This window comes from Ricinus communis, chromosome 8 (genome assembly GCF_019578655.1).
Source record: "Ricinus communis isolate WT05 ecotype wild-type chromosome 8, ASM1957865v1, whole genome shotgun sequence".
In the NCBI taxonomy this organism is placed as follows: domain Eukaryota; kingdom Viridiplantae; phylum Streptophyta; class Magnoliopsida; order Malpighiales; family Euphorbiaceae; genus Ricinus; species Ricinus communis.
The window spans coordinates 20,530,778-20,555,351 of NC_063263.1; the positions used below are offsets into that span (position 1 = coordinate 20,530,778).

At 33.6% G+C, this 24,574-nt stretch overlaps 1 protein-coding gene and 1 pseudogene across 1 annotated transcript; both read right to left on the minus strand.

Moving 5' to 3' along the window:
* Positions 1 to 6,542: 6,542 nt before the first annotated feature.
* On the minus strand, positions 6,543 to 8,029 carry LOC107261916 (annotated as a pseudogene).
* Positions 8,030 to 16,951: 8,922 nt separating this feature from the next.
* Positions 16,952 to 18,599, minus strand: LOC107261915 (exopolygalacturonase-like). Its single transcript, XM_048378399.1, has 4 exons — positions 18,468 to 18,599; positions 18,070 to 18,381; positions 17,441 to 17,956; positions 16,952 to 17,336 (listed from the first exon to the last, which is right to left on the minus strand). The coding sequence occupies exons 1-4, from the start codon at positions 18,597 to 18,599 to the stop codon at positions 17,112 to 17,114; spliced, it is 1,185 nt and encodes a 394-aa protein (XP_048234356.1). The 3' UTR covers positions 16,952 to 17,111.
* Between the last annotated feature and the right edge of the window lie 5,975 nt (positions 18,600 to 24,574).

The following is a 24,574-nucleotide window of genomic DNA, read 5'->3' on the forward strand; positions in this document are numbered from 1 at the left end:
GAGCATTTACCACCGCCTAATTCTATAAAAGGAGTAAGGAGTTTCCTTGGTCAGGCGGGGTTTTATCAAGGACTTTTCAAAAATTGTTCAACCTCTAACTAAGCTCTTAGGCAAGGATGTCCTTTTTATTTTTACTGATGTTTGTATTGAGGCTTTTGAGAGGTTAAAGCAAGCTCTTATATTTTCCCCAGTCATGCAATCGTAGGACTGGAATCTTCCATTTGAAATCGTGTGCAATGCAGTGACTATGCAGTTGGGGCAGTGTTGGGCTAGAGGAAAGATAGCAAGCTCCATGCCATCCACTACACGAGCAAAACTCTTGATTCGGCCTAGATGAACTATGCCACAACCGAGAAGGAACTGTTGGCAGTAGTGTATGCAATGGAGAAGTTTCGGTCCTATCTGGTTGGATCGAAGGTGATAGTTCACACGGATCACGCAGCATTGAGGTATTTGATGAGTAAAAAAGATGTTAAACCTCGCTTGATTCGATGGATTTTGTTGTTACAAGAATTTGACCTGGAAATTAAGGACAAGAAATGAGTCGAAAATGTTATTGCTGATCATCTCTCCTGACTTGTCCTTGATGGTGAAGGTGATGAGGATCCCTCCATTGATGATTTATTTCCTAATGAGAAACTTCTAGCTCTAGCTATTAAGGAGATTCCATGGTATGTTGATATAGCAAACTACTTGGCCAATGGTACTATTCCTCACGGCTATTCATCACAACAAAAGAAGAAATTCTTTAAAGAGGTGATGAGACATTTTTGGGACGACCCTTTTCTTTACAAATCTTGTGCTGATGGGATGATTAGAAGGTGTATTCCAAAAAGTGAGGTGCCATTCATTATTTCACATTGTCGTGATTTGCCTTATGGAGGACATCCTGGCACTAATAAGACTGCAACAAAGATTTTTTAGTGTGGTTTTTATTGGCCAAGTCTTTTCAAGGATGTTCATCAACATGTTAAGTCTTGTGATCAATGTCAACAAAATGGTAACATCTCTAAGAGGAATGGAAATGCCTCTTAATAACATCCTCGAGGTGGAATTATTCGATGTGTAGGGAATACATTTCATGGGACTGTTCCCTTCTTCTTATGGGAATAGGTATATCTTGGTCGTTGTGGATTATGTCTCAAAGTGGGTTGAAGCCCTAACTACTCCAACCAATGATGCTCGCGTGGTAACCAAGTTCTTTAAAAAGAATATTTTCCTCGATTTGGTGTACTAAGAGTGTTGATTAGTGATGGAGGCAAGCATTTTTTAGAGAATCAATTTAAGGCGATGCTTAAGAAGTATGGAGTACATCATCGAGTGGGGCTTTCATATCACCCACAAAGTAGTGGTCAAGTAGAGATTTCTAATCGAGAGATCAAAACCATTTTGGAAAAGACGGTTGCGAATTCAAGGAAAGATTGGTTTGTGAAACTCGACGATGTATTATGGGCTATAGGACAGCATTTAAGACCCCTATTGGCACCACTCCATATCGAATAGTCTATGGTAAAGCATGTCATCTTCCTGTTGAATTAGAGCATCGTGCATTTTGGGCTATTAAGAGCTTAAATTTTGACTCTCAAATGGCGGGTGAGAAGAGACTCCTACAACTTAATGAGCTAGAAGAGATTCGACTTGATGCTTATGAAAGTTCAAGGTTGTACAAGGAGAAGACTAAAAGATGGCATGACAAAGGGATTTTGAGAAGAGAGTTTAAGGAAGGCGACTTAGTTCTCCTTTTTAACTCTAGGTTCAAACTCTTTCCTGGGAAACTTCATTCTCGATGGTCAGGACCATTTTGAGTTAGTAAGATTTTCCTTTATGGTTAAATAGAGCTTTAGAACAGACAAAATGGTACCTTCAAGATGAATGGTCAAGGAGTGAAACATTACAGAGTCGGTGACCTTATTGACGAGAGTGTGGACATCATACTTTTCGACCCTTCATTGAAATGAATCGCAGAGGAGGTCGAGCTTATGACCTTATAAACAAGCGCTTTTGGGAGGCACCCCAAACTCATTCCTAATTTTTATTTTTATTTTCAATTTTATTTTTACTCATACTTTACTTTATTTATTTACATTTTGTATTTATAAAATAAAAAAAATTAAATTAGAAAAATAAAATCATAAAATAATTTTTCGTTATACGCAAGCATTTTGGTACAAAATCAATTTTCTTAGGACTTAGAACTTTTTGCCTTCTTTTATTTTGCTTTGTTTTGTGTTTTGTGTTTTTATTTCTTTTACTTAATTTGTTTTAGCTTAAGCCTTATTCTTGTTTTATCTCTTTCATTTTATTTTTTTTAAATAGGTACTCATGCCTTCACCAAATTAGCAAAGAAAAAAAAAGAGAAAAAAGGGGGAAGCGAGAGAATGAAGGTAGTATAGTCCACAACTACCTCATGGCGGACTACTCTCAACCACAGGTAACCCGCGACTCTCAAAATAAAACAGCACACGAGGCAGTCCTCTCCACGGCAAGGTCATGACCTGATATCTCAAGCCACTGCCAAACCATGACCTCACACGCGAAAAGAAAGGAGACAACCAGTCCACTCCACGGGATGGACACGGTGCACCCATAATCATCGTAGCCTGGTCACGACCCGTCTCATCGCAATTAAAGGCGACAGCCCGAGCCCTATGTTCGGTGCCGCACTTTCTCCAGCCTCTTCATCAACTCACAGTTGCGAAAAGAATTTCTGGCTCAAATCTTCGGCATTCATTGAAGTTGCACAAAACCTTGATTGAATTTATTCTTCATTAGTTAGGGATTTTGTAACCAACAACGAAATGCCCTAATTAATTCAAAACCTAGGTTTTGAATTGCTTGATTTTTGGAGGAAAGTCGGGAACAATCTGCTAGATTTTTTATGCCCGATTCGACCAGATGTCAACCAAACTCGATATCCCTTCATGTTGGTTCAAAAAGAAAGGAGGCACCACTCTTTGGTGTATCAAGGATGTTGAAGATGAACTACCTTCCCTCAAGGGAATGTCTTTGCGCAACGAGGCAAATTGGTCTTTCGGTAGCATTCAACCGAGAGTTCGAGTGCCTATTCTTCCCAAGGCACCAATCATACTTAGTACTTCTGAGGGTGCTAGTTCTTCCTCTACGCCGATCGAGAGAGCCCTTGAAAAGCTCCAAAATTCAGTTGATGAGATCAAGGACGAGCTAAAGAAACTCAAGGAAAGTTTGTTATCCATGTTTGCAGCTCTAGAGAATCTAAATACTTGGATGAAGTCACAAGGGTTTTTGAATCCTCCTCCTCCTCCTCTTTAGTGAGATTTTATGAATACCTCTCTCCCTTTTTACTTATGTTTATATTTTGCTTTTGCACTGTGGACACTGCAACATTCAAGTGTGGGAGAGGGTATTAGTGTATGTATTAGTTTTTTTGGTGTTACTAAAAAATAAAAATAAAAAAGAGAGAAAAAATTTTGAACATTCCAAGCCAATTTTTGAAGCAAGTAATTTCAAAAGAAAAAAAATGTTTTTCTATAGTTCTTGTCATGAGTTGATTGACACTGGATTGAATAATTCGGTAATGATGTGTAAATCCTTTCTTGGCAATGGGTTGTGGCTAGAATTATCTTCGAGGCCCCGACTCAACTAATGCATGTATCTTGAGTAACTTGTGAGGAATTTGAGCCATATACACTGACACATCTGAATCAATCTCTGTTTTTTATGTCTGATTAGATATGTTCCTCTTATGTAGTACAATTCTTGGACTTGCCTTGGTTCTATTCGAGACTTTGTGACATATATGTGGGGAGATGACTGAAGATTCCTTTAGGTAGTTAGAGCCTTAAATTTTAGGATTAAGATTATTCGCTCCTTTTTCTTCTTATTTTACATTGCCCTCTAGGTTGAACCATGTTGAGCTTCGATCCTATTTCTTGGCGCCTTACATTACATCCCTTAGAGCTGTTTTGTAGGTTTTATTTGGATTTTATGGAGTATGCTATGCTTTGTATTTCAATATGGAGATTATGATACAAAAGAAAAGTTGCAAAGTTTGTTACTCAAATAAAGTGTTAGTTTATTATAAAAAAAAAGAAGTGAAAAAGTTCGGGAAAGAAGCACATAATTTTTTTATATACATAAAAAAAAGAAAAAAAAAAGAGAAAAAAGAAAAAAAAAAGAGAAAAAAGAAAAAAAAAAGAGAATGAACCTTACATTTGAAAATAGTTGTGTTGGTCGAAGTAGATTTTATTTTCTTTTATTAGGATTTGAGCACCACATCCCCAAATAACGTTGTCTACTCTATTTTAACCAAGCCTACCCCATTACAAGGAACTCATGACCCCCGTGTTTGTGCCACCCCAAAATAAGTGGAGAAAGACGAGAGGCAAGTCTAAAGAGGAAGACTACAAAAGTGTTGACGCGAAATAGGTTGAGTGATGATGCTGCTACCTTTATAAACACATGAAACTCAATTTGTTTTCTTTTACATAACTAAAGTGAGAAGCTACATGCATATTACTAAGTTAGGGGAAGGAAGCGGTAAGATTAGTTAGCCATTAAAGGGTGTTATCGACTTACTGTTTCATTCAATATTCGTTAATTTGTGACATTAACATAGTTCCTAAAATGATTTTAAGTTTTCATAATTGTTACTTGATTGAATTTATTGGTTTGGATGTTTATTATTCGGCTTTGTAGGAATGCCATTCTGAAAACCTTCACAAGACCTTACTCGTCCGATAGGGTAACCTAGGGGTTTAAAGGGGTTGTTGCACATGCTAAGTGCAACCGTGATTCCTACGATAGTGAGTTAGGATTTTATTGCTTTATTACTATAGTTTTTCTTAATTTTATTTTGTTTCCTCAAGGACGAGTAAAGGTTAAGTGTGGAGAAATTTGATAATGCAATAATATATGCATTTTATATGCTATATATAAACGTTGTTGTTCATGTTATCTTCGGTTTTTTAATCTTTTAGAGCTATTATTCGTTATTTTTTATATTTCTCTCCTCGAGTTTATTTTATTTTATTTTTGTAGGAATTGGCTCGAGTTGCTACGCGTTGGCGAGGATGTTTGTAGAGTCGTTCATGCCTAGGAGGATCTTATATTGCGAAACGAGCAAGGGCAGTTATCCCGCGGCCACTCCGCGACTTGGCTTTCAAGGCCAACGATAAAGCAAAGAAACAATCCACTCGCCCCGCTCATGACCTCTGATGCCATCTTTGCGGCTGCCCATGCATTTGGATCGCAAAGCGCATTTTGGACACCTGTCTAGTCGAATTTTTAGGGTGAAAACCTAGCCAAACTCCTGGATATCCTATGATATAAATAGATTCTGAAAAGAACCTAAAAAGGGGAGCCCCGCTTCTCCTTTTCTCCTTAGTTTTAGGTTGTGTTTTCTTTCTCTATCATGTTACTTTTCTTTATGCTTTGAACATTTATCAAAGACCTCATCATTCATTTATCAATCCAAGTATTTTTCTTTTCCTTTTTGAAGCTGTTATTAATTATGTTTTCTTTTATAATCTATTTTATTTATTTGACTATCATGAGTGTGTAGTTTTCTAATCTAGGGTTAAGTGAACCCTAGCCATGATTGATGTATGATTTGTAGTTTTCTAATCTAGGGTTAAGTGAACCCTAGCCATGATTGATGTATGATTTGTTTCTTTAATTCCCCAAATTAATTATTTAATTGCTCTTGCTTAATTGATTGCGCATATTCCAATACTAGATTAGGGATAATTAGTATTGTTACGATTCCATTGTCTTTATCACAACGAGAGTTGGGTTTTGACGGATTTAAATATTTCAATTAAGGACATGAAGTTCTCCATGGGAGTAGGTAGAATGGATTGTTAGGAAGTCAGGGTATTGAGTTTAATGTCTTTAATTTGCATGATTCCATGGGAGTAGGTTTTGATTGCATATTAGGGAAGCCATTGATACTCAGGAGAGATCTATGGTATTTTATAGAGTTTACCTTTCCTTATGAACATTTATTTAGTTAGTTTGAGGTAGGAACTTATCTTTGTGTTAATTGTGCTACTGGGGATACTTAACTTTAGGTGCTTTTTATCTGAATTTATTCTCATCATTATTAATTGCACTAATTAGACTTATTAATTCTTCGTCAATCGTTAATTTGGTTACTTAGCATTAATTATAGTCAAGATTAGCTAGTTCTTACTACTTCAGTCTCTAGGGATTCGACCCTTGCTTGCCCGACTACATAGTTAGGAGGTCAAGTTAGGTTATTTTTGATAGGCACGCGACAGCCTTATCAAAATGTATAATAAGGATTTTCATATACTCTTAGGGATTTCTTAAATAAAACTTTTTTAAAAAAATTTTAATTTTATAATAGATAAAGTTAAAAAAGAAACTAGATTAGATAAGACGAGTGTATTCATATATTCATAAAGAAATTAACTTTTCATGAAGCCTACATAAATAAAGCCAAGCATAACTTATTTATTACAATAAAACATATTTTTTAGATTTCATTTCAACATTGTGATTCATAAAGAAAGAAAAAGAAAAGATATTAAATGCTAAATGTTTTAACATCCAGATGGAAATATTTTTCCCGTAAGTTTAGGTTTGACATTTGCACACTTAGATTTTGGAGGTCCTTCAATCCCATTATAAAATAAATTAATATCAGCTAGCTCCACCTTCTCACATGGGACGCTACTGCTACAGTTAAGTTGAACAGCTACAACAGTTGCTGAAGAGCCCTTAATATTCTTAAAGCTGATATTGCTAATCTTAACTTTTGATGGAATATGATAAGATAAAAAAAAAAGAAATAATCAATCAAATTTAGTTTACAATTATGTCTATATATATTTAGAAATCTAAAAGTCTACTTTACTTTTAATTACTTATCTTTGGGTTGCACTGATTGCATGGACAATACAATTGATCTATAATGATAGGGTTCCACACATTTTCCATTTCAATATCTTCAAAATGCATATTAGATACAATGCCACCATATGATGCAGGCCAAGTCTTTATTCTCACTCCATTAGTAGTATTGGAGATGGTGCAATTCTTTACAAAAAATCCAGATACTGTTTCTTCATTCTTAAACTTTCCTAAGTTCTCCACACTAATTCCATGTCTGGGTCCGCATCTAACATTAGTGACACATATCTGTTGGCTACCATCATCGAGGGAGATACAATCATCACCAGTGCTAATATTTGAATCAATAATGTTGATCCTATTTGATCGTCCGATGTGAATACCATCTGTATTGGCACTAGTTGCAAGTTCTATAATTGTAAGGTGTTGAAAGGTGAGGTTCTTGCATCCTAAAATATTTACGTGAAAATTCTTGCTCTGGATAGAAGCTATATCTTAGACAATGCTATTGGTGATCAAATTGAACCTTAAACTCTAAGCAATTTTTAAATAAATAAGAAACATATGGAAAAAGTTTTGTTAGTACCATTGTAAAACAATCTTGTAAAACAAAAAATATGCGCAAGATATTGTTTTGATACACTTACAATTGGAAGTGAATTGCATTTAAGATTTTGGGCACAATTATTATTTTCCCAAGCAATTTCTCCTTTGCCATCAAAAGTCCCTCCACTGTTTAATATGAATTAATCAATATATGAAAAGGTAATCCAACTGTCTACTTTACTATGTGCACCAAGGTCAATTGGTGCCTTTATCATTCCTTGAACTTGAAACCTTATGGCGCCTTTACAAGGACCTTTTATATCTGCCTCACTTAGGAAATATTATCCCTTTAGGAATTACAATTTTGTTTGACCCCATTGTTGCACATGCATCTTTCCAAGTACTTAACAACGCCTAACAAGGAAAAGAAATTGAAGATTCATAGCTAAAAGATCAAGAAATATTAAAAAAATCTTAGTAATGAAATGTGTATTTATACCTTATTGATACTAGATTTGCCATAAGCTTTGGCACCATGTTTTCTTATATTGAAGTTATTGACATTAGCTTCGGCTACAAAAGTCAAGAATAAGAATAGAAATAGTAAGCATATATGTATTTTGATTGCCATCTCTTTTTTGTATATATATAGTTACTTTCTTTTCTAGTTTTCTTGTTAAAAATTTGTTAGATTGCAATAATATGAATGTGCCTCTTTTGCTTTATAATTATTTTTATAGGAGAAAAAATAAGTTTTATTTATTGAAGTAGGCGGTGGTGTTTCTATGCAAATTTTTTTCTTTTATTTTTTTCATTTGTTTTGATAGCTTACCTTAAATGACCAAACCCAAAGATGCCTACCGACTAAGTTATAACCAATTGCTAATATTGTTTACTTTTCGATGTCTCTTATTGGTTTCTTTCTTACAATTTGAGTTCTCATAAAATAATATATAAAAATAATATATTTTTTTTCAAAAAATTGTTGTTACTTATTCATATGGATACTAAATATGGTATATTATAATTGATTGCTTGTGTATATATATATACTCTTTTAAAGCACATGTGATTTTAATATTTAAGAAATTAATTTTTCTCCGAGTTTTTTTAGCTCAACTTTGTTGTCTTTGTCATGAAATAGACTCTGTAACTAATTATGTAGATTAAATTATAATTAAAGATTTTACATATCTATGTGATCAAAGTTTTATTCATTTACATTCTTAACATTGCTAGTGTACACGGACAAGATAATTTTTTTAATTAAAATGGATTTTCATTCATAAGATATAAATATAAAACATTATTAAAATATAGACCTCTATTTATTGACACAAGTAAATCCAGAGAGTTTGAGATAAGTAAAAGCAGTAAGAAGAGTCATAAGAATATCACCATTATGACAATTCAGCCCCATAAAAATAAACTAGACCCTTAACTCGAACCATTTTACGTGATTAATAAAATAGTTTATATTAAAGTTGATAAACTCGTTAGTATATATATATATATATGTATGTATGTATGTATGTATGTATGTATGTATATCTATATATATAGATGCTTACTTTTTCTTATATATAATCTTTTTCTTTTATTTTTTATTTCTCCTTTCTTTCTTCTTCTCTCTTTTTCTTTTCCATTTCTTTCACTATTTTTTTCTCTCTATTATTACTCTTTCTTTATCTCTTTCCATTTTCTTTATCCCTTTCAATGTTTTCTTATATTAATCCCGTTCAATTTGTCATTATTGTTTTCGTCAAAGCCACCCATGGATGCGTCCTAGAAGTCATAAGAGTTTCTTCCTCAGACCAAACCATCCTTTTTGTTAATCTTGTATCAATCATATATTTCTTCTCATTGATGGAAAAATGTTATATAATACAAGAGTTTAATCTAATCCAAGCAAATAAGGGAATTTACACAATCCAAGAGTTTTATCTAATCCCAATAATTAAGGAGATGTACATAATATAAGAGTTCTATTTAATCCTATCATCGAGTGATATACATATTAGAATTATCTCTGTTATGCCCACGTCTTCTCTCTGCAAGTCTTCTGATTAAACTTACTCTACTTGCACCATACAACTCTATTAGACGTGTCTATATCTTATCTATTTAAGTATGCTGACTAGATTTATTTTTATATGCACCATACAACTGTATTAGGCGTTCCCGCACTTTATCTCTACAGGTCTGTCTACCTTAGTTTTCAATATGGCCCTTGAAGTTGGGGCATGGAGATTTCGAATTCCCAACTTGCCAACTAAAGTTGAAATGGTTTCTTTCACAAGGCCTTAGTGAAAATATCGGCAACATGATGTTGAGACACAATGTACCGGTAGTAAGAAGGCCTTGTTGGATGCAATCACGAATGAAATGACAATTATTTCAATGTGTTTTATTTGTTCATGATAGACTAGATTATTAGCAATATACATGGCAGCTTGATTGTCGCAATAAAGATGAATAAATGAGGGGTGAGGTACATTCACGAAAGAGTAATTATTCCTGAATAGATTATCATATTGATCTTTAAGGGAAATTTACTACATAGGTACCTCAATAGTAAATTACCTAACAAATCTTGGATTGAAAAATACCTAATAAGTCCTAGAAGGAAAATGACTAGATTGGTCGTTGTGGCATAGTTTGAAAATTATTAGAATGGTCCCTAAAGAAAATCACTGCATATGCCCTAGACTATAAATTACTTGACAAGTCCTTGGATAAAAAACTAACCAACTACTCCTTAATGGAAAATTAATGAATTGGTCCATGATGACAAATGTCACGACCCCACCCGTGGGCCCGTGACCGGCACTAGGGAATGGGTAGGCTTAAGGCCACCGAAACCCGTAGTAAGCCTGACACTCACTGATTTAAACAAATCTCATCTCAAATTAATATTATTAAAGCCACAAATTATCTTAAATGCTACATTTTACATAATTTAATCGGTCTGCCAGAAAAACTAGGCGAGACTTGAAACTCAGAAAATTTACAACTGATACATCTACTATTACTACTGCGGAGAATCTAAGATTTACCAGTTTACATACCAAATCAAATACATCACCCGATGATGAAGGAGTCGGGTTACTGAATAAGAGTCGCGAGAGGACTAACAGTCACGAATCTGAAAAATAGTAAAATGAGGTATGGGTCTAGAGTGAGTTAAAATCAAATAATCTGGGGACTATTGCATTCTTCTCAGAAAACATAGATTATTCAAATCAGTATATCAAACTATGCTCGTAAATAAAAATCATACTATAATCATACCCTATTACTTTCTTCACAGAAAATATTAATCATTCGAATCAATATATCAACCATGCACGTAAATACAATCCATATTATAATCATACCATATTAAATAAATAAATGAATAAATAAAAATATATTTTTACTTTTACGGGACGAGTGGCTCAGTAGAACCCTAACCCCAAATTCTAACAGCCATTTTGGCTCTCTTAATCCAATAAGACTGGCGCCCAGAGAGCAATGCTCGACCAGGGACCTTACCTCCAGTCTGATCACTTGAATTCCAAATAAGCTGGCGCCCAGAGAGCAATGCTCGACCAGGGACCTTACCTCCGGCAATTTACTCAAATCAGCCTAGAGAGCCATGCTCGACCAGGGCAAACCCATAAATATCTTATTATATGTCCATGATCATTACCAGTGCGCACGCAGTCCTGATGTAACCCATCAGGCGGCATGTTCTACAAGCCACATTTCCCAAATCGCAACCACCACATTTAATAAATATTATTGTCTAAAGAAGTCATTCAACTATATCAAAATAACGATTAACAATTTTAAAGTAAGACATCATGCAACTTATGTGGAAAACTAATAATATTTGATATTATTATAACATTACTAATAATAATATTTATATTATCTTCAATAATCCAGTGAAATTATTTATGTTGCGATACTAATAACCATATTATGCATAAACTTTCAAAATAACATATTAAATTCAGACTTAGCAATAGTGCAACGATTAAGTGACTTTAACTCACAGAATTGGGCGACCTCCTAGCTCTGCTCCGGTGCCTCGGTAGGAGCGAGCCGAACGAACTAACAATCTAGTCACGGAAAACAATTTATCAAAACGATGAAACAATCGATCATTAATCCTAGGTCTAGACTCCTAGGACTGACTGTCTAAGAATCTCGACTCGGGAGAATTCTACCGAAAATCCGGCAGAACCTCCCTTACAACACGAACATTACTCCCCGTAAAAACGGGTCCAGGACCTGCCAGAAAAACACTCTAAATACTTAACGATTCAAACAATAGGAGTCGGGTCCCCAAACTTCACTATTTCCCGACTCCGCCATACAGCACAAAAACACAATTATGGCAGGCAAACTGACAATTATTTATGACTCACAAAAATCATCAAATACTCAATATAATCCAATAGACACAATTAAACCAAGAATTTCTAAAATTAACGGGCCAAAGAAAATTACCGAGACGCTCGATCGCTCGGTCGACTCGCCTCTGGCCGCCGAAGTCCGATCGACGATCCAAACACACCATCGGACTCACAACGACGCGCTGATGACGATCCCCGCTTCCGATTTTCCGATCTGACACCCGACCATCCGGAGAGATTTGCGAACGATCACGACCGTCGATTTGCAAACGAAGCCCGATCGCCACGAAACCAGTGTCATCGCGAAGCTTGAGCAGAGGAGAGTCGGGATATGCCCTCCGATCGTCCATCCTCTGCCGGATCTCGCCGGAAAAACCCAAAAACGCCGGCTGCCACTATTTTCTCTCTCCACCGGATCTTCCGATTCCGGCCACTATCGACACCGCCAAAACAAAGCCGAGGCCGAGAGGAGTCGATCGGCACTAAGATCAACGACCCGTCGGAAGCGCGCGGCAAGGAAGCTTTCCGGCCATTTTCCTCCTCGCGAGAGCTCTTCTGCCGCTTGGTCTGCATTGCCGTCACGACCGCAGCCAGCCCGAAAGTCGCTCCGACGGCGCCACCGCATGACTCCTCCTTCTACTCTCTCTCTCTCTTCCTCTCTTCTTCTTCCTCGACTTCCATTCCTTTCAATATCGACATTTGACCCCTGAACTTTTTCTTATTACAATTTGGTCCCTCAACTTTCTTAATTACTTACAATATCATCCCGCAGAATTCCAATTTGACCCCCAAACTTCTTTTTAGCCTTTCAATTAAGCCCTTAACTATTTAATTTGGGCCAAAACCGAATTATTGAAAATACACAATTACAAAAATACCCCTGATCGACATATTTATTTACAAAAATACCAAGCTCACAAATTTCCATTAAAACCCCATAAAAATAACATTATACTTTCAATCCTTATTCCAAAATAAATTTCCAATTTAGTCCTAACACACAATTAAATTAAATAATCAAATTCCAACTTAAAATTTAATACTACTAATCAATTATAATACCAATTTTCCCAAAATTCTTTTATTAAGACATCCTTTATAATTTCTTCCAAAATTTTCCAATATATAATTTTACTTATATAAATATGCATTTGGGAAAATTTGAATAACCAAAATATAATCATTTCTCAATTAATTTACTTGAATAATTTCTTAAAATTTCAAACTAATTGGGTATAGAAAATAACTCATTTATTTTATTAATATTAAATTTTTCATTAAATCATTTCAAATTAAACCCAATAATAATGAAGCTAAAATTAACTTAAATAAAAACTCATTATTAAATATATAAAAATTCCGGGTGTTACAACAAAGTACATGATAAGTCCCTGAATGGACAACTACCTAATAAGCATTAAAGGAAATTATAATATTGTACCGAAAGATTACCATATTGCTCCTAGACGAAGAGTTATTGCTTAGGCCCTAGATAGAAAACTAACGACTAGGTCCTTATATACAAAATTACCAAATAGGACCATAATGGAAAATAATTGAATGGGTCCTTGGATGTAAAATTGCCATGTTGGTCCTTGATAAAATTACCTGACAAGTCCCTACATGTAAGTTTACCACAACAGTCCTGGATATAAAATTACTTGATAGGATCTTAGAGGAAAATTAACATATTGGTCCTTGATAAAAAAAAATACTAGTTAGACCCTAATAAAAATTATCAAATAAGTCCCCATATTGAGAAATACTAAATAAGTACCTAGCTAGAAAATTACTAAATAGATCTCTTGTAAAATTACCTATTTAGTGCCTAGTTGTAAAAATTACCATATAGGACCCTAGTTGTAAAATTGTTTGGTCCTATATGAAAGATTGCCCAACTGTCCATGGTTAGACAATTACCAAACTAATCCTGATAGAAAATTACTAGATTGGTCCCTAAATATATAATTACTAGATGGATTAGTTGAGATTGGATTATTACTATTTGGTCCTTAATAGATAATTATCAAAACGGTCCCTAGGCATAAAATAACTATATATATAGGTCCCTACAGAGAAAATTGCATGATTGATCCTTAGGTGGTAAATTATCTTATAGGTCCTCAATGGAGAATTACCATATTTGTCCTAACAAAAGATTATTAGAGTGGTACTTAGGGAGAAAATTACCTGATTTGTCCTAGGTGAATACCTTATAGCCTTAGATAATTATAATATTGATTCATATTAGAAATTCCTATATTGGTCCTGAATGGAAAAATTTAATCCTTAGAATAAAAATCATCATTTCTTACCCCTGTATCAAATATAATAAGAATGGAATTTGAGGGCGGAAAGCTAGCATATGTCAACATCTAATGATAACAAAAGTATTGAGGGAGGTCCTTGACTATTTAGCAACAGATTTACGATGAATCTGCAATGGAATAAACATTATGAAAACTTTTTTCTCTTTAGCAACAGATTCATGACTAAATATCCACAACAAATTCGCGACAAACAAAGTTCGTTACTATTCTGTTGCAAATTACATCGCCAATTTTTTACGCTGATTTTAGTGACAAATTGTCTATCACTAATTACTACGAATAAAAATATTGTAGCTAACAAAATTTTTTGTCCCACCTTTTTAGCTTCCCACTCATATATTTATTTAGTGACTGGATTGAACTTTTAAAAAATAATTCCCACCCAATATTTTTATTTTCTCGCTTATTTATTCAATTAGCGAGGAAATAATTCGTCACTAATTTTAAAATAAGATTTTCCATCCAATTTTTTTTTCCGCTTATTTAATGTTTTAGCTATATATTATTGTCTGTCGTTTAATATATTTATGTATTTACCTTTTCTTCTTTACTCCATTATTTTTTACTAGCTAAATTACTATCATTGTTCCTGAGCTTTTGGGCTAGTATAATAAAGTCTCTAATCTTTAATTTGTAATACTAAATTGTCTGAATTTTGATTTCAGTATCACAAAAGTCCCTCACACTATTTTCGACAAAAACACAGCTGAAAAACTAATGTGGTTTAAGATTTTATTTATAAATTTATTAATTATATTCCATGTCATTAATTTAAAAAAATTAAAATATTAAAATATATGGAGTAAAATATAATTCTCCTTATTTTCTCACTCTCAAACTTTAAAAAAATATTATTTCTTTTGTTTTCTCAATCGCCAAATACAATGAGAAAATCATTTTCTTATTTCCTCACTATTTTCGTAATCTTATAACCACCACAATCATAACTTTGCAATAATCTTCTTATTGCAGCATACCACACACAATAGCTCAGAGGGCACATTTTCAAACCCAGCCAAATCAAGCCTTTAAAACTATCCCTCAAATTTTTCATCTCTTTTTCACCGAAACAAAGAAAAATTCCAAATTAGAATCTCGGCAAGAAAAGCGAAAAGTTTTCATAAGCAACCTCAAGAGAAGAGAATGGGCATTTGATTTATCTCTCTCTTTTTCTATGTCTCAGTTAACTAGGAAATAGTGGCATCCCCATTTCATTTGGTTGGGATAATAAGTTGTAAGTGAAGGTGGAGTATAGCAAGGACAAAGAAAAAAATGAAAGAGATTTTTCTTTTGTTAACTAAGAAAATACCCGGCAAAGAAAAATTATATTTTATTCCATGTATCTTCAATCCAGTTAATGGCATGAAATTTAATTAATAAAATTATAATTAAACTTTTTCACATATGGCATGATATATTAACTTTTGGGCTTTTTTTTGCTAAAAGAAGTACAAAGAAATTTTGTGATACTGAAATCAAAATTCAAACAGATTTCTCTATCGTTATTTCTCTCTCTTTTTTTATGTTTCTTTTAATCTTTCTATTTTCCCTCTCTCTCATTATTTCCTCTCTCTCTCTCATATTTTTTCTGCTTATCTCATTCATTTATTTTTTTCTTTTCATTTCTTTCCTACACATTGTGCAAGATTAATAAAATAATTATAATGTAATATTAAAAATTTAAATAATTAATTGATATAATCTTAATTATATAAAATTATGATTATTTTAAAAGATCCATTTTATAATAAATTTAACTTTTAACTAAATTATTTTAATTCTAATATATTACTTTTGATTCTTTTCATTTTTATAAAAAAACTCGTTAACTTTATATTCTATATTGTTGCTCAATAATTTTCAAAAACTTTATAATTTACATATATATTTAATATTTTAAAATTATCTTATAAGAGTAGAGTGAGTTTTTTAACCTCATTACTTGAAATAAACATATTGATAATCGTCTTCTATGAATACCATTATTTTCTTTATAATGAATTATTTAATATTTATACAGTTACTTTTCATGTTTATTTAATAAAAAATAGTTTTGTATACTAAAAGGTATAAAATACTTAATCTTCTCAAAAAATTTCATAAAATTAGTTATGTGACAGTTTGACTTAGAGAAGCAGTCCGACGAGGGCGGGAAGTCAACGCCAGGGCAAAAATAGGATGCCTAAATAAGGAGCGGCTTCTAGCAGGCTTCTAGGATGGCAGCACTCTGTGGTACGGGGGTACATGAATGAATCGAGTTGCACATCGAAATTGGGTGGGGAATAGTTGATAACATATATGTAAAGAGTTGGAACTAATCACATTAGGTGCCTTTTGGCTGTTTGGCTGTAGAGTTGTAGGAACTCCAAAGTTAAATGTGCTAGGTTCAGAAAAATTCCAAGATGGGGGACCTCTTGGGAAGTTCTCAAACCCACCAAAGGTATAAAACCGTGAGGCTAGTGGGGGACAAAGCGGACAATATCTTAACAGACATCTCTTATATTCTTATAGACAAATCAATTAAATTAGATGTCACTTACCTAGATGCAATACTTGTCCTTCGTATTGTCCTTCGAAGTGAAGGTCAAGACCATAACATTGAAAATTCTGAATCTAATCTCACTTTTTTCAGGTTGAACTATCATCTTGCCTCGATGAGAAAAGAATTAAAATAAAAGCATACGATAATTTAATCGTACAAAAAATGTATAATAAGGATTTTCATATACTCTTAGGCATTTTCTTAAATATAACTTTTTTTAAATCTTAATTTTATAATAGATAAAGTTAAAACAAAAACTAGATTAGGTAAGACGAGTGTATTCATTTATACATAAGGAAATTAACTTTTCATGAAGCCTACATAAATAAAGCCAAGCATAACTTATATATTACAATAATACATATTTTCTAGATTTCATTTCAACATTGTGATTCATAAAGAAATTAAAAAAGGAAAAGATATTAAATGCTAAATGTTTTAACATCCAGATGGAAATATTTTTCCCGTAAGTTTAGGTTTGACATTTGCACACTTAGATTTTGGAGGTCCTTCAATTCCATTATATGTTAAATTAATATCGGCTAGCTCCACCTTCTCACATGGGACGCTGCTGCTGCAATTAAGTTCAACAGCTACAACAGTTGCTGAAGAGCCCTTAATATTCTTGAAGCTGATATTGCTAATCTTAACTTTTGATGGAATCTGATGAGATAAAAAAAAAAAGAAATAATCAATCAAATTGAGTTTACAATTATGTCTATATATATTCAGAATTCTAAAAGTCTACTTTACTTTTAATTACTTACCTTTGGGTTGCACTGATTCCATGGACAATACAATTGATCTATAATGATAGGGTTCCACACATTTTCCATTTTAATATCTTCAAAATGCATATCATATACAATGCCACCATATGATGCAGGCCAAGTCTTTATTCTCACTCCATTAGTAGTATTGGAGATGGTGCAATTCTTTACAAAAAATCCAGATACTGGTTCTTCATTCTTAAACTTTCCTAAGCTCCCCACACTAATTCCATGTCCAGGTCCGCATCTAACATTAGTGACACGTATCTGTTGGCTACCATCGCCGAGGGAGATACAGTCATCACCAGTGCTAATATTTGAATTAGTAATGTTGATCCCATTTGATCGTCCGATATGAATACCATCTGTGTTGGCACTAGTTGCAGGTGCAGTAATTGTAAAGTTTTGAAAGGTGAGGTTCTTGCATCCTAAAATATTTACGTGAAAATTCTTGCTCTGGATAGAAGCTATATCTTGGACAATGCTATTGGTGATAAAATTGAACCTTAAACTCTGAGCAATTTTTAAATGAATAAGAAACATATGGAAAAAGTTTTGTTAGTACCATTGTAAAACAATATTGTAAAATAAAAAATATGCATAAGATATTGCTTTGACACACTTACAATTGGAAGTGAATTGCATTTAAGATTTTGGGCACAATTATTATTTTTCCAAGCAATCTCTCCTTGCCCATCAAAAGTCCCTCCACCGTTTAATATGAATTGATCAATATATGAAAAGGTAATCCAACTGTCTGGTTTACTATGTGCACTAGGGTCAATTGGTGCCTTTATCGTTCCTCGAACTTGAAACCTTATGGCACCTTTACAAGGACCTTTTATATCTGCCTCACTTAGGAAATATACCCCTTTAGGAATTACAATTTTGTTTGACCCCATTGTTCCACATGCATCTTTCCAAGCACTTAACAAAGCCTAATAAGGAAAAAGAATTGAGGATTCTTAGCTAAAAGATCAAAAAATATCAAGAAAGATCTTAGTAATGAAATGTGTATTTATACCTTACTGATATCAGATTTGCCATCAGCTTTGGCACCATATTTTCTTACATTGAAAACATTGACATTAGCTTCGGCTACAAAACTCAAGAATAAGAATAAAGATAGTAAGCATACATGTATTTTGATTGCCATCTCTTTTTGGTATATATATGCTTACTTTCTTTTCTAGTTTTCTTGCCTAAAATTGTTAAATTGCAATAATATGAATGTGTCTCTTTTCCTTTATAATTCTTTTTATAGGCGAGAAAATAAGCTTTATTTATTGAAGTAGGCGGTGGTGTTTCCATGCAAATTTTTTGCTTCTATTTTTGTCATTTGTTTTGATAGCTTACCTTAAATGAGCAAACCCAAAGATGCCTACCGACTAAGTTATAACTAATTGCTAATATTGTTTGCTTTTTGATGTTGCTTATTGGTTTCTTTCTTACAATTTGAGTTCTCGTAGAATAATATGTAAAAATAATATATTTCTTTTCAAATTATTGTTATTTATTCATATGGATACTAAATATGGTATATAATAATTGGTTGCTTGTGTATATGTACTCTTTAAAGCACATGTGATTTTAATATTTAAGAAATTAATTTTTGCACCATTCTTTCCTAGTTTTTTTAGCTCAACTTTGTCGTCTGTCATGAAATAGACTCTGTAACTAATTATGCAAATTAAATTATAATTAGAGATTGTACATATCTATGTGATCAAAGTTTTATTCATTTACATTCTTAACATTGCTGGTGTACACGGACAAGATAATTGTTTTCAATTAAAATGGATTTTCATTCATAAGATATAAATATAAAACATTATTAAAATATAGACCTCTATTTATTGACACAAGTAAATCTAGAGAGTTTGAGATCAGTAAAAGCAGTAAGAAGAGTCGTAAGAATATCACCATTATGACAATTCAGCCCCATAAAAATAAATTAGACCTTAACTCGAACCATTTTACTCGATTAATAGAATGTTTTTGTTGAAGTTGATAAACTCGTTAGTATATATATACATACATACATACATATATACATACATACATATATATATATATATATATATATATATATATATATATGTATATATATATACACACACACATACATACATGTATATAGATTCTTACATTTTCTTATATATAATCTTTTTCTTTTATTTTTTATTTCTCCTTTCTTTCTTCTTCTCTTTTTTTTTCCATTTCTTTCACTCTTTTTTCCTTCTCTATTATTCCTTTTTTCTTTATCTCTTTCCATTTTCTTTATCCCTTTCAATGTTTTTTTTATATTAATCCCTTTCAATTTGTCATTGTTGTTTTCTTCAAAGCCACCCATGGATGCGTCCTAGAAGTCATAAGAGTTTCTTCCTCAGACCAACCCATCCTTTCTGTTAATCTTGTATCAATCATATATTTCTTCTCATTGATGGAAAAATGTTATATAATACAAGAGTTTAATCTAATCCAAGCAAATAAGGGAATTTACACAATACAAGAGTTTTATCTAATCCCAATAATTAAGGAGATTTACATAATATAAGAGTTCTATTTAATCCTATCATCGAGTGATATACATATTAGAATTATCTCAATTATGCCCACGTCTTCTCTCTGCAAGTCTTCTGATTAAACTTACTCTACTTGCACCATACAACTCTATTAGACGTGTCCACATCTTATCTATTTAAGTCTGCTGACTAGATTTATTTTTATATGCACCATACAACTGTATTAGGCGTTCCCGCACTTTATCTCTACAGGTCTGTCGACCTTAGTTTTCAATACGCCCCTTGAAGTTGGGCATGGAGATTTTGAATTCCCAACTTGCCAACTAAAGTTGAAATGGTTTCTTTCCTAAGGCCTTAGTGAAAATATCGGTAATATGGTGTTGAGACACAATGTACCGGTAGTAAGAAAGCCTTGTTGGATGCAATCATGAATGAAATGACAATTATTTCAGTGTATTTTATTTGTTCATGATAGACTAGATTATTAGCAATATATGGCGGCTTGATTGTCGCAATAAAGGTGAATAAAAGAGGGGTGAAGTACAGTTAAATCACAAAATAGCTGTTGTACCCAAATTAATGCACAAGCAGTGGTGACCATGGATCGATATTCAACCTTTATAGAGGAATGCCAGACTGTTGTCTGTTTCTTGCTTTTCCAAGAGATTGGAGAATGTCTAAGGAAAATGAAGTATCCGCTAAGTATACTGCAATTGCTTTTATTTCTCCTTTGTTCCTTTTTCTCACTTTTTCTTCCATTTCTTTCTCTTTTTTCTTTCTCTATTATTACTCTTTCTATATTTCTTTCTATTTTCTTTATCCCCTTCAATGTTTTCTTATATTAATCCCATTCAATTTGTCATTATTGTTTTCTTCAAAGCCACCATACACCATGGATGCGTCCTAGAAGTCATAAGAGCTTCTTCCTCAGACCGACCCATCCTTTCTATTGATCTTGTATCAATCATATATTTCTTCTCATTGATGAAAAGATTTTATATAATACAAGAGTTTAATCTAATCCAAGCAATTAAGGGAATTTACAAAACACAAGTGTAATACCCACAATTTTTATTTTAATAATAATAAAAATATTAGTAATAATTAATAACGAGTTATTATTTAAATTTATTTTATTTTATTTTTATTTTATTTAATTAGGATTATTTAAATAGAATTTTAATGCTAGACAAAATAAGGAAGTATTTTCTATATCTAATTAGTCTGATTTTTAAGAAATTAATCAAGTAAATTCTATGAAAAATAGATTATATGAATTAATTTCTATATTTGAAAGTCATGAAAGGAATATAATATTTTTATAAAGAATTTATTGGGGAATGATAAATTTTAATTAGCAAATGTTGTTGATTTTAATTGAAAAATAGTTAGCAAATTGATTAATTAAGTTAATTAACTGTTAGGATTAAATTGATAATTAATTTTGAAATAAGGGTTAAAAATATAATTTTATTAATATATAGGATTTTAATGAAAATTTGTATGGTTGGTGTTTTTATAATTAAAGGTGTCCGTAGGGGTATTTTAGTAATTTCACATTCAAAAGCAAGGGTAAATAAGTAATTCTATATTTTCAATAATTCTAATTTGGCCCAAATTAAATAGTTATGGACTTAATTGAAAAGCTAAGGAAAAATTTAAGGATTAATCGAATTGCAGGGCAAAATTGTTAGTGATTAAAAAGTTGAGGGACTAAATGGTAAAGAAGAAAAATTCAGGGACCAAAAGTCGATATAGAGAAAAAAAGAAAAAGGAAGGAGATCGGGGTGCGTCGGGAAGGAGAAGGGGAGAAGGACCTTCGGGTGCCGCCCATGGCCGATCGTCTAGGGTGCGGCGAAGCTTGCCGGAGGTGCAACAGAGGCCGACGAGCATGTTGGCATCAGCGGTAGGAGCTCCAGCATACCACGGTGGCGGTAGTGAGCACGAAGAAAGATGCAGCAGCTGTCAACGCCATTCAAGGCATTCCCGGCATCGGTAGTAGGAGATTTCGGTGGCAGTCGACTCTCCTCGGCCTGATCTTCATTTCAAAGGTTATGGTGACGCTTTTGGTGGCCGGAGTTGGAAGTTTGCGGTGGAGAGAGAAAGTGGGGGCAGTCTGGATCTTGGGCATTTTCTGACGAGTTCCGGGGAGCTTTGACTGATCAGAGGACATATTCGGACTCTCTTTAGCTCAAGCTTTCCAATGGCACCGGTTTCGCGGCGATCGGACTACGTTTGAAAATCGACGACCGAGATCGTCTGTAAATATCTCCGGATGATTGGGGGTCGGATCAAATGATCAGAAGCTGGAATCATCATCAGCGCGTTGTCTCAGGTTCTGGACCCGTTTTAGGGGGGGTAGATGTCCGTGTTTAAGGGAGGTTCTACCGAATTTTCAGTAGAATTTACCCGAGTCAAAATTTTTAGACAGTCAGTCCTAGGAGTCTAGGCTTAGGGTTAATTGTTAAATGTTTTACTGATTTAATTGTTTTCATGATTAGATAATTCTGTCAGTTCGGATCACTCCACCCGAGGCATCAGAGTAGAGCTAGGAGGTCGTCATAACTGTGAGTTAAAGTCATATATATGTTTACTTGTGTCATTGCCAAGGTTTTATGAAATAGTTCTGATTAGATGATTTAATATTTTAATTATTTATTTAATCAATATTTATATATATATTTCATTTTCTACATTATGATCTTATTGATTGCGTGTTGGCTCGGGATGGGACGGCAGTAGAATATGCCACCTGATGGGTTGCATCAGGACCGCGTGCGCACTGGTAGGAATCTGAAACAAATAGTAAAAAGGGTAAATTTAAAAAGGTAAATTTAGGACTTGCCCTGGTCGAGCATGCTCTCTAGGCTGAGTAGAGTGAGTTTGCCGGAGTAAAGGTTCTTGGTCGAGCATTGCTCTTTAGGCGCTGGCTTATTTAGAAACTTAAGTGTCCAGACTGGACTTAAGGACCCTAGTCGAGCTTCGCTCTCTGTGCACCAGTCTTATTGGACTGAGAGAGCCGAAAGGCTAAGACTGTTAGTGATAATTAAGTGAACGGATTGAATTTAAGGACCCTGGTCGAGCTTCCCCCAGTAGTGGGGCTAGGCTTCTACTGAGATACTCCATCCCGTAGTATGAAATAAAATTTATTTTATTTTATAGAAGCATAGCATGACACGTATTTTATTTTAATTAAACAAATATTTTATTTAAGTATTTATATTCATTTTGGGATATATGATTTTAACTCACTCTCGAGACTGACAGTCTCAATTTCACTGTTTTTCAGGTGTGGTTAGTTTCTGCAATTCTTTTCTCTAGTAGCCTGACTCCTTCATCCTCGGGTTAGATGTAACTAATTTCATTGGTATGTTGACTTTTAAAATTCTAGGTTCTCCACTAGGAATTCAAGATTTATCATTTTGTAATGGCTTGTAAATTCAAGTCTCGCCTAACTATGCTGGCAGGCCGAATTTAATTTATAGTACATGTTAATTTAAGGTTAATTGTGGAAAAAGTGCTTTGGATTGAGTCCGGATCTCAATTTGATTGAGTTAGGGAATAGTCAGGCTTACTACGGGATTTGGTAGCTTTAAGCTTACCTATTCCCTAGTGCCGATCACGGGCCCACAGATCAGGTCGTGACAACAAGAGTTTTATCTAATCCTAATAAAAGGAGATTTACATAATATAAGAGTTCTATTTAATCCTATCATCGAGTGATATACATATTAGAATTATCTCAATTATGCCCACGTCTTCTCTCTACAAGTCTTCTGATTAAACTTACTCTACTTGCACCATACAACTCTATTAGACGTGTCCACATCTTATCTATTTAAGTCTGCTGACTAGATTTATTTTTATATGCACCATACAACTGTATTAGGCGTTCCCGCACTTTATCTCTACAGGTCTGTCGACCTTAGTTTTCAATACGCCCCTTAAAGTTGGGCATGGAGATTTCGAATTCCTAACTTGCCAACTAAAGTTGAAATGGTTTCTTTCCTAAGGCCTTAATGAAAATATTGGCAACATGATGTTGAGACACAATGTACCAGTAGTAAGAAGGCCTTGTCAGATGCAATCACGAGTGAAATGACAACTATTTCAATGTGTTTTATTTGTTCATGATAGACTAGATTATTAGCAATATATGGCAGCTTGATTGTCGCAATAAAGGTGAATAAAAGAGGGGTGAGGTACAGTTAAATCACAAAATAGCTGTTGTACCCAGATTAATGCACAAGCAGTATTGACCATGGATCGATATTCAACCTTTATAGAGGAACGCTAGACTGTTGTCTGTTTCTTGCTTTTCCAAGAGATTGGAGAATGTCCAAGGAAAATGAAGTATCCGCTAAGTGAACACAGAGTGAGAGGACAACTAGCAAAGTCAGAATCACAATATGCTAAAAGAGATAAGCACTAGTCGAGGATAAAAATATTCTCGTGAAAGTGCTAATTTGCCCCCCTAAATTTGGAGCCAATAGGCAATTAGCTCATATTTTAATTTTCTAGCTAATTTATCCAGCAACTTAGGTCCTTATATGCAAAATTACCAAATAGGACCATAATGGAAAATAATTGAATAGGTCCTTGGATG

Bases quoted from the DNA above. Each gene is read 5' to 3' on its own strand.
- LOC107261915 (XM_048378399.1), bottom strand. From the start codon at position 18,599: ATGGCAATCAAAATACATGTATGCTTACTATCTTTATTCTTATTCTTG. The intron at 18,382-18,467 runs GTATAAATACAC...TTTCCTTATTAG, and splicing joins GCAAATCTGATATCAGTAAG to GCTTTGTTAAGTGCTTGGAA. The intron at 17,957-18,069 runs GTAAGTGTGTCA...AAAATTGCTCAG, and splicing joins AATGCAATTCACTTCCAATT to AGTTTAAGGTTCAATTTTAT.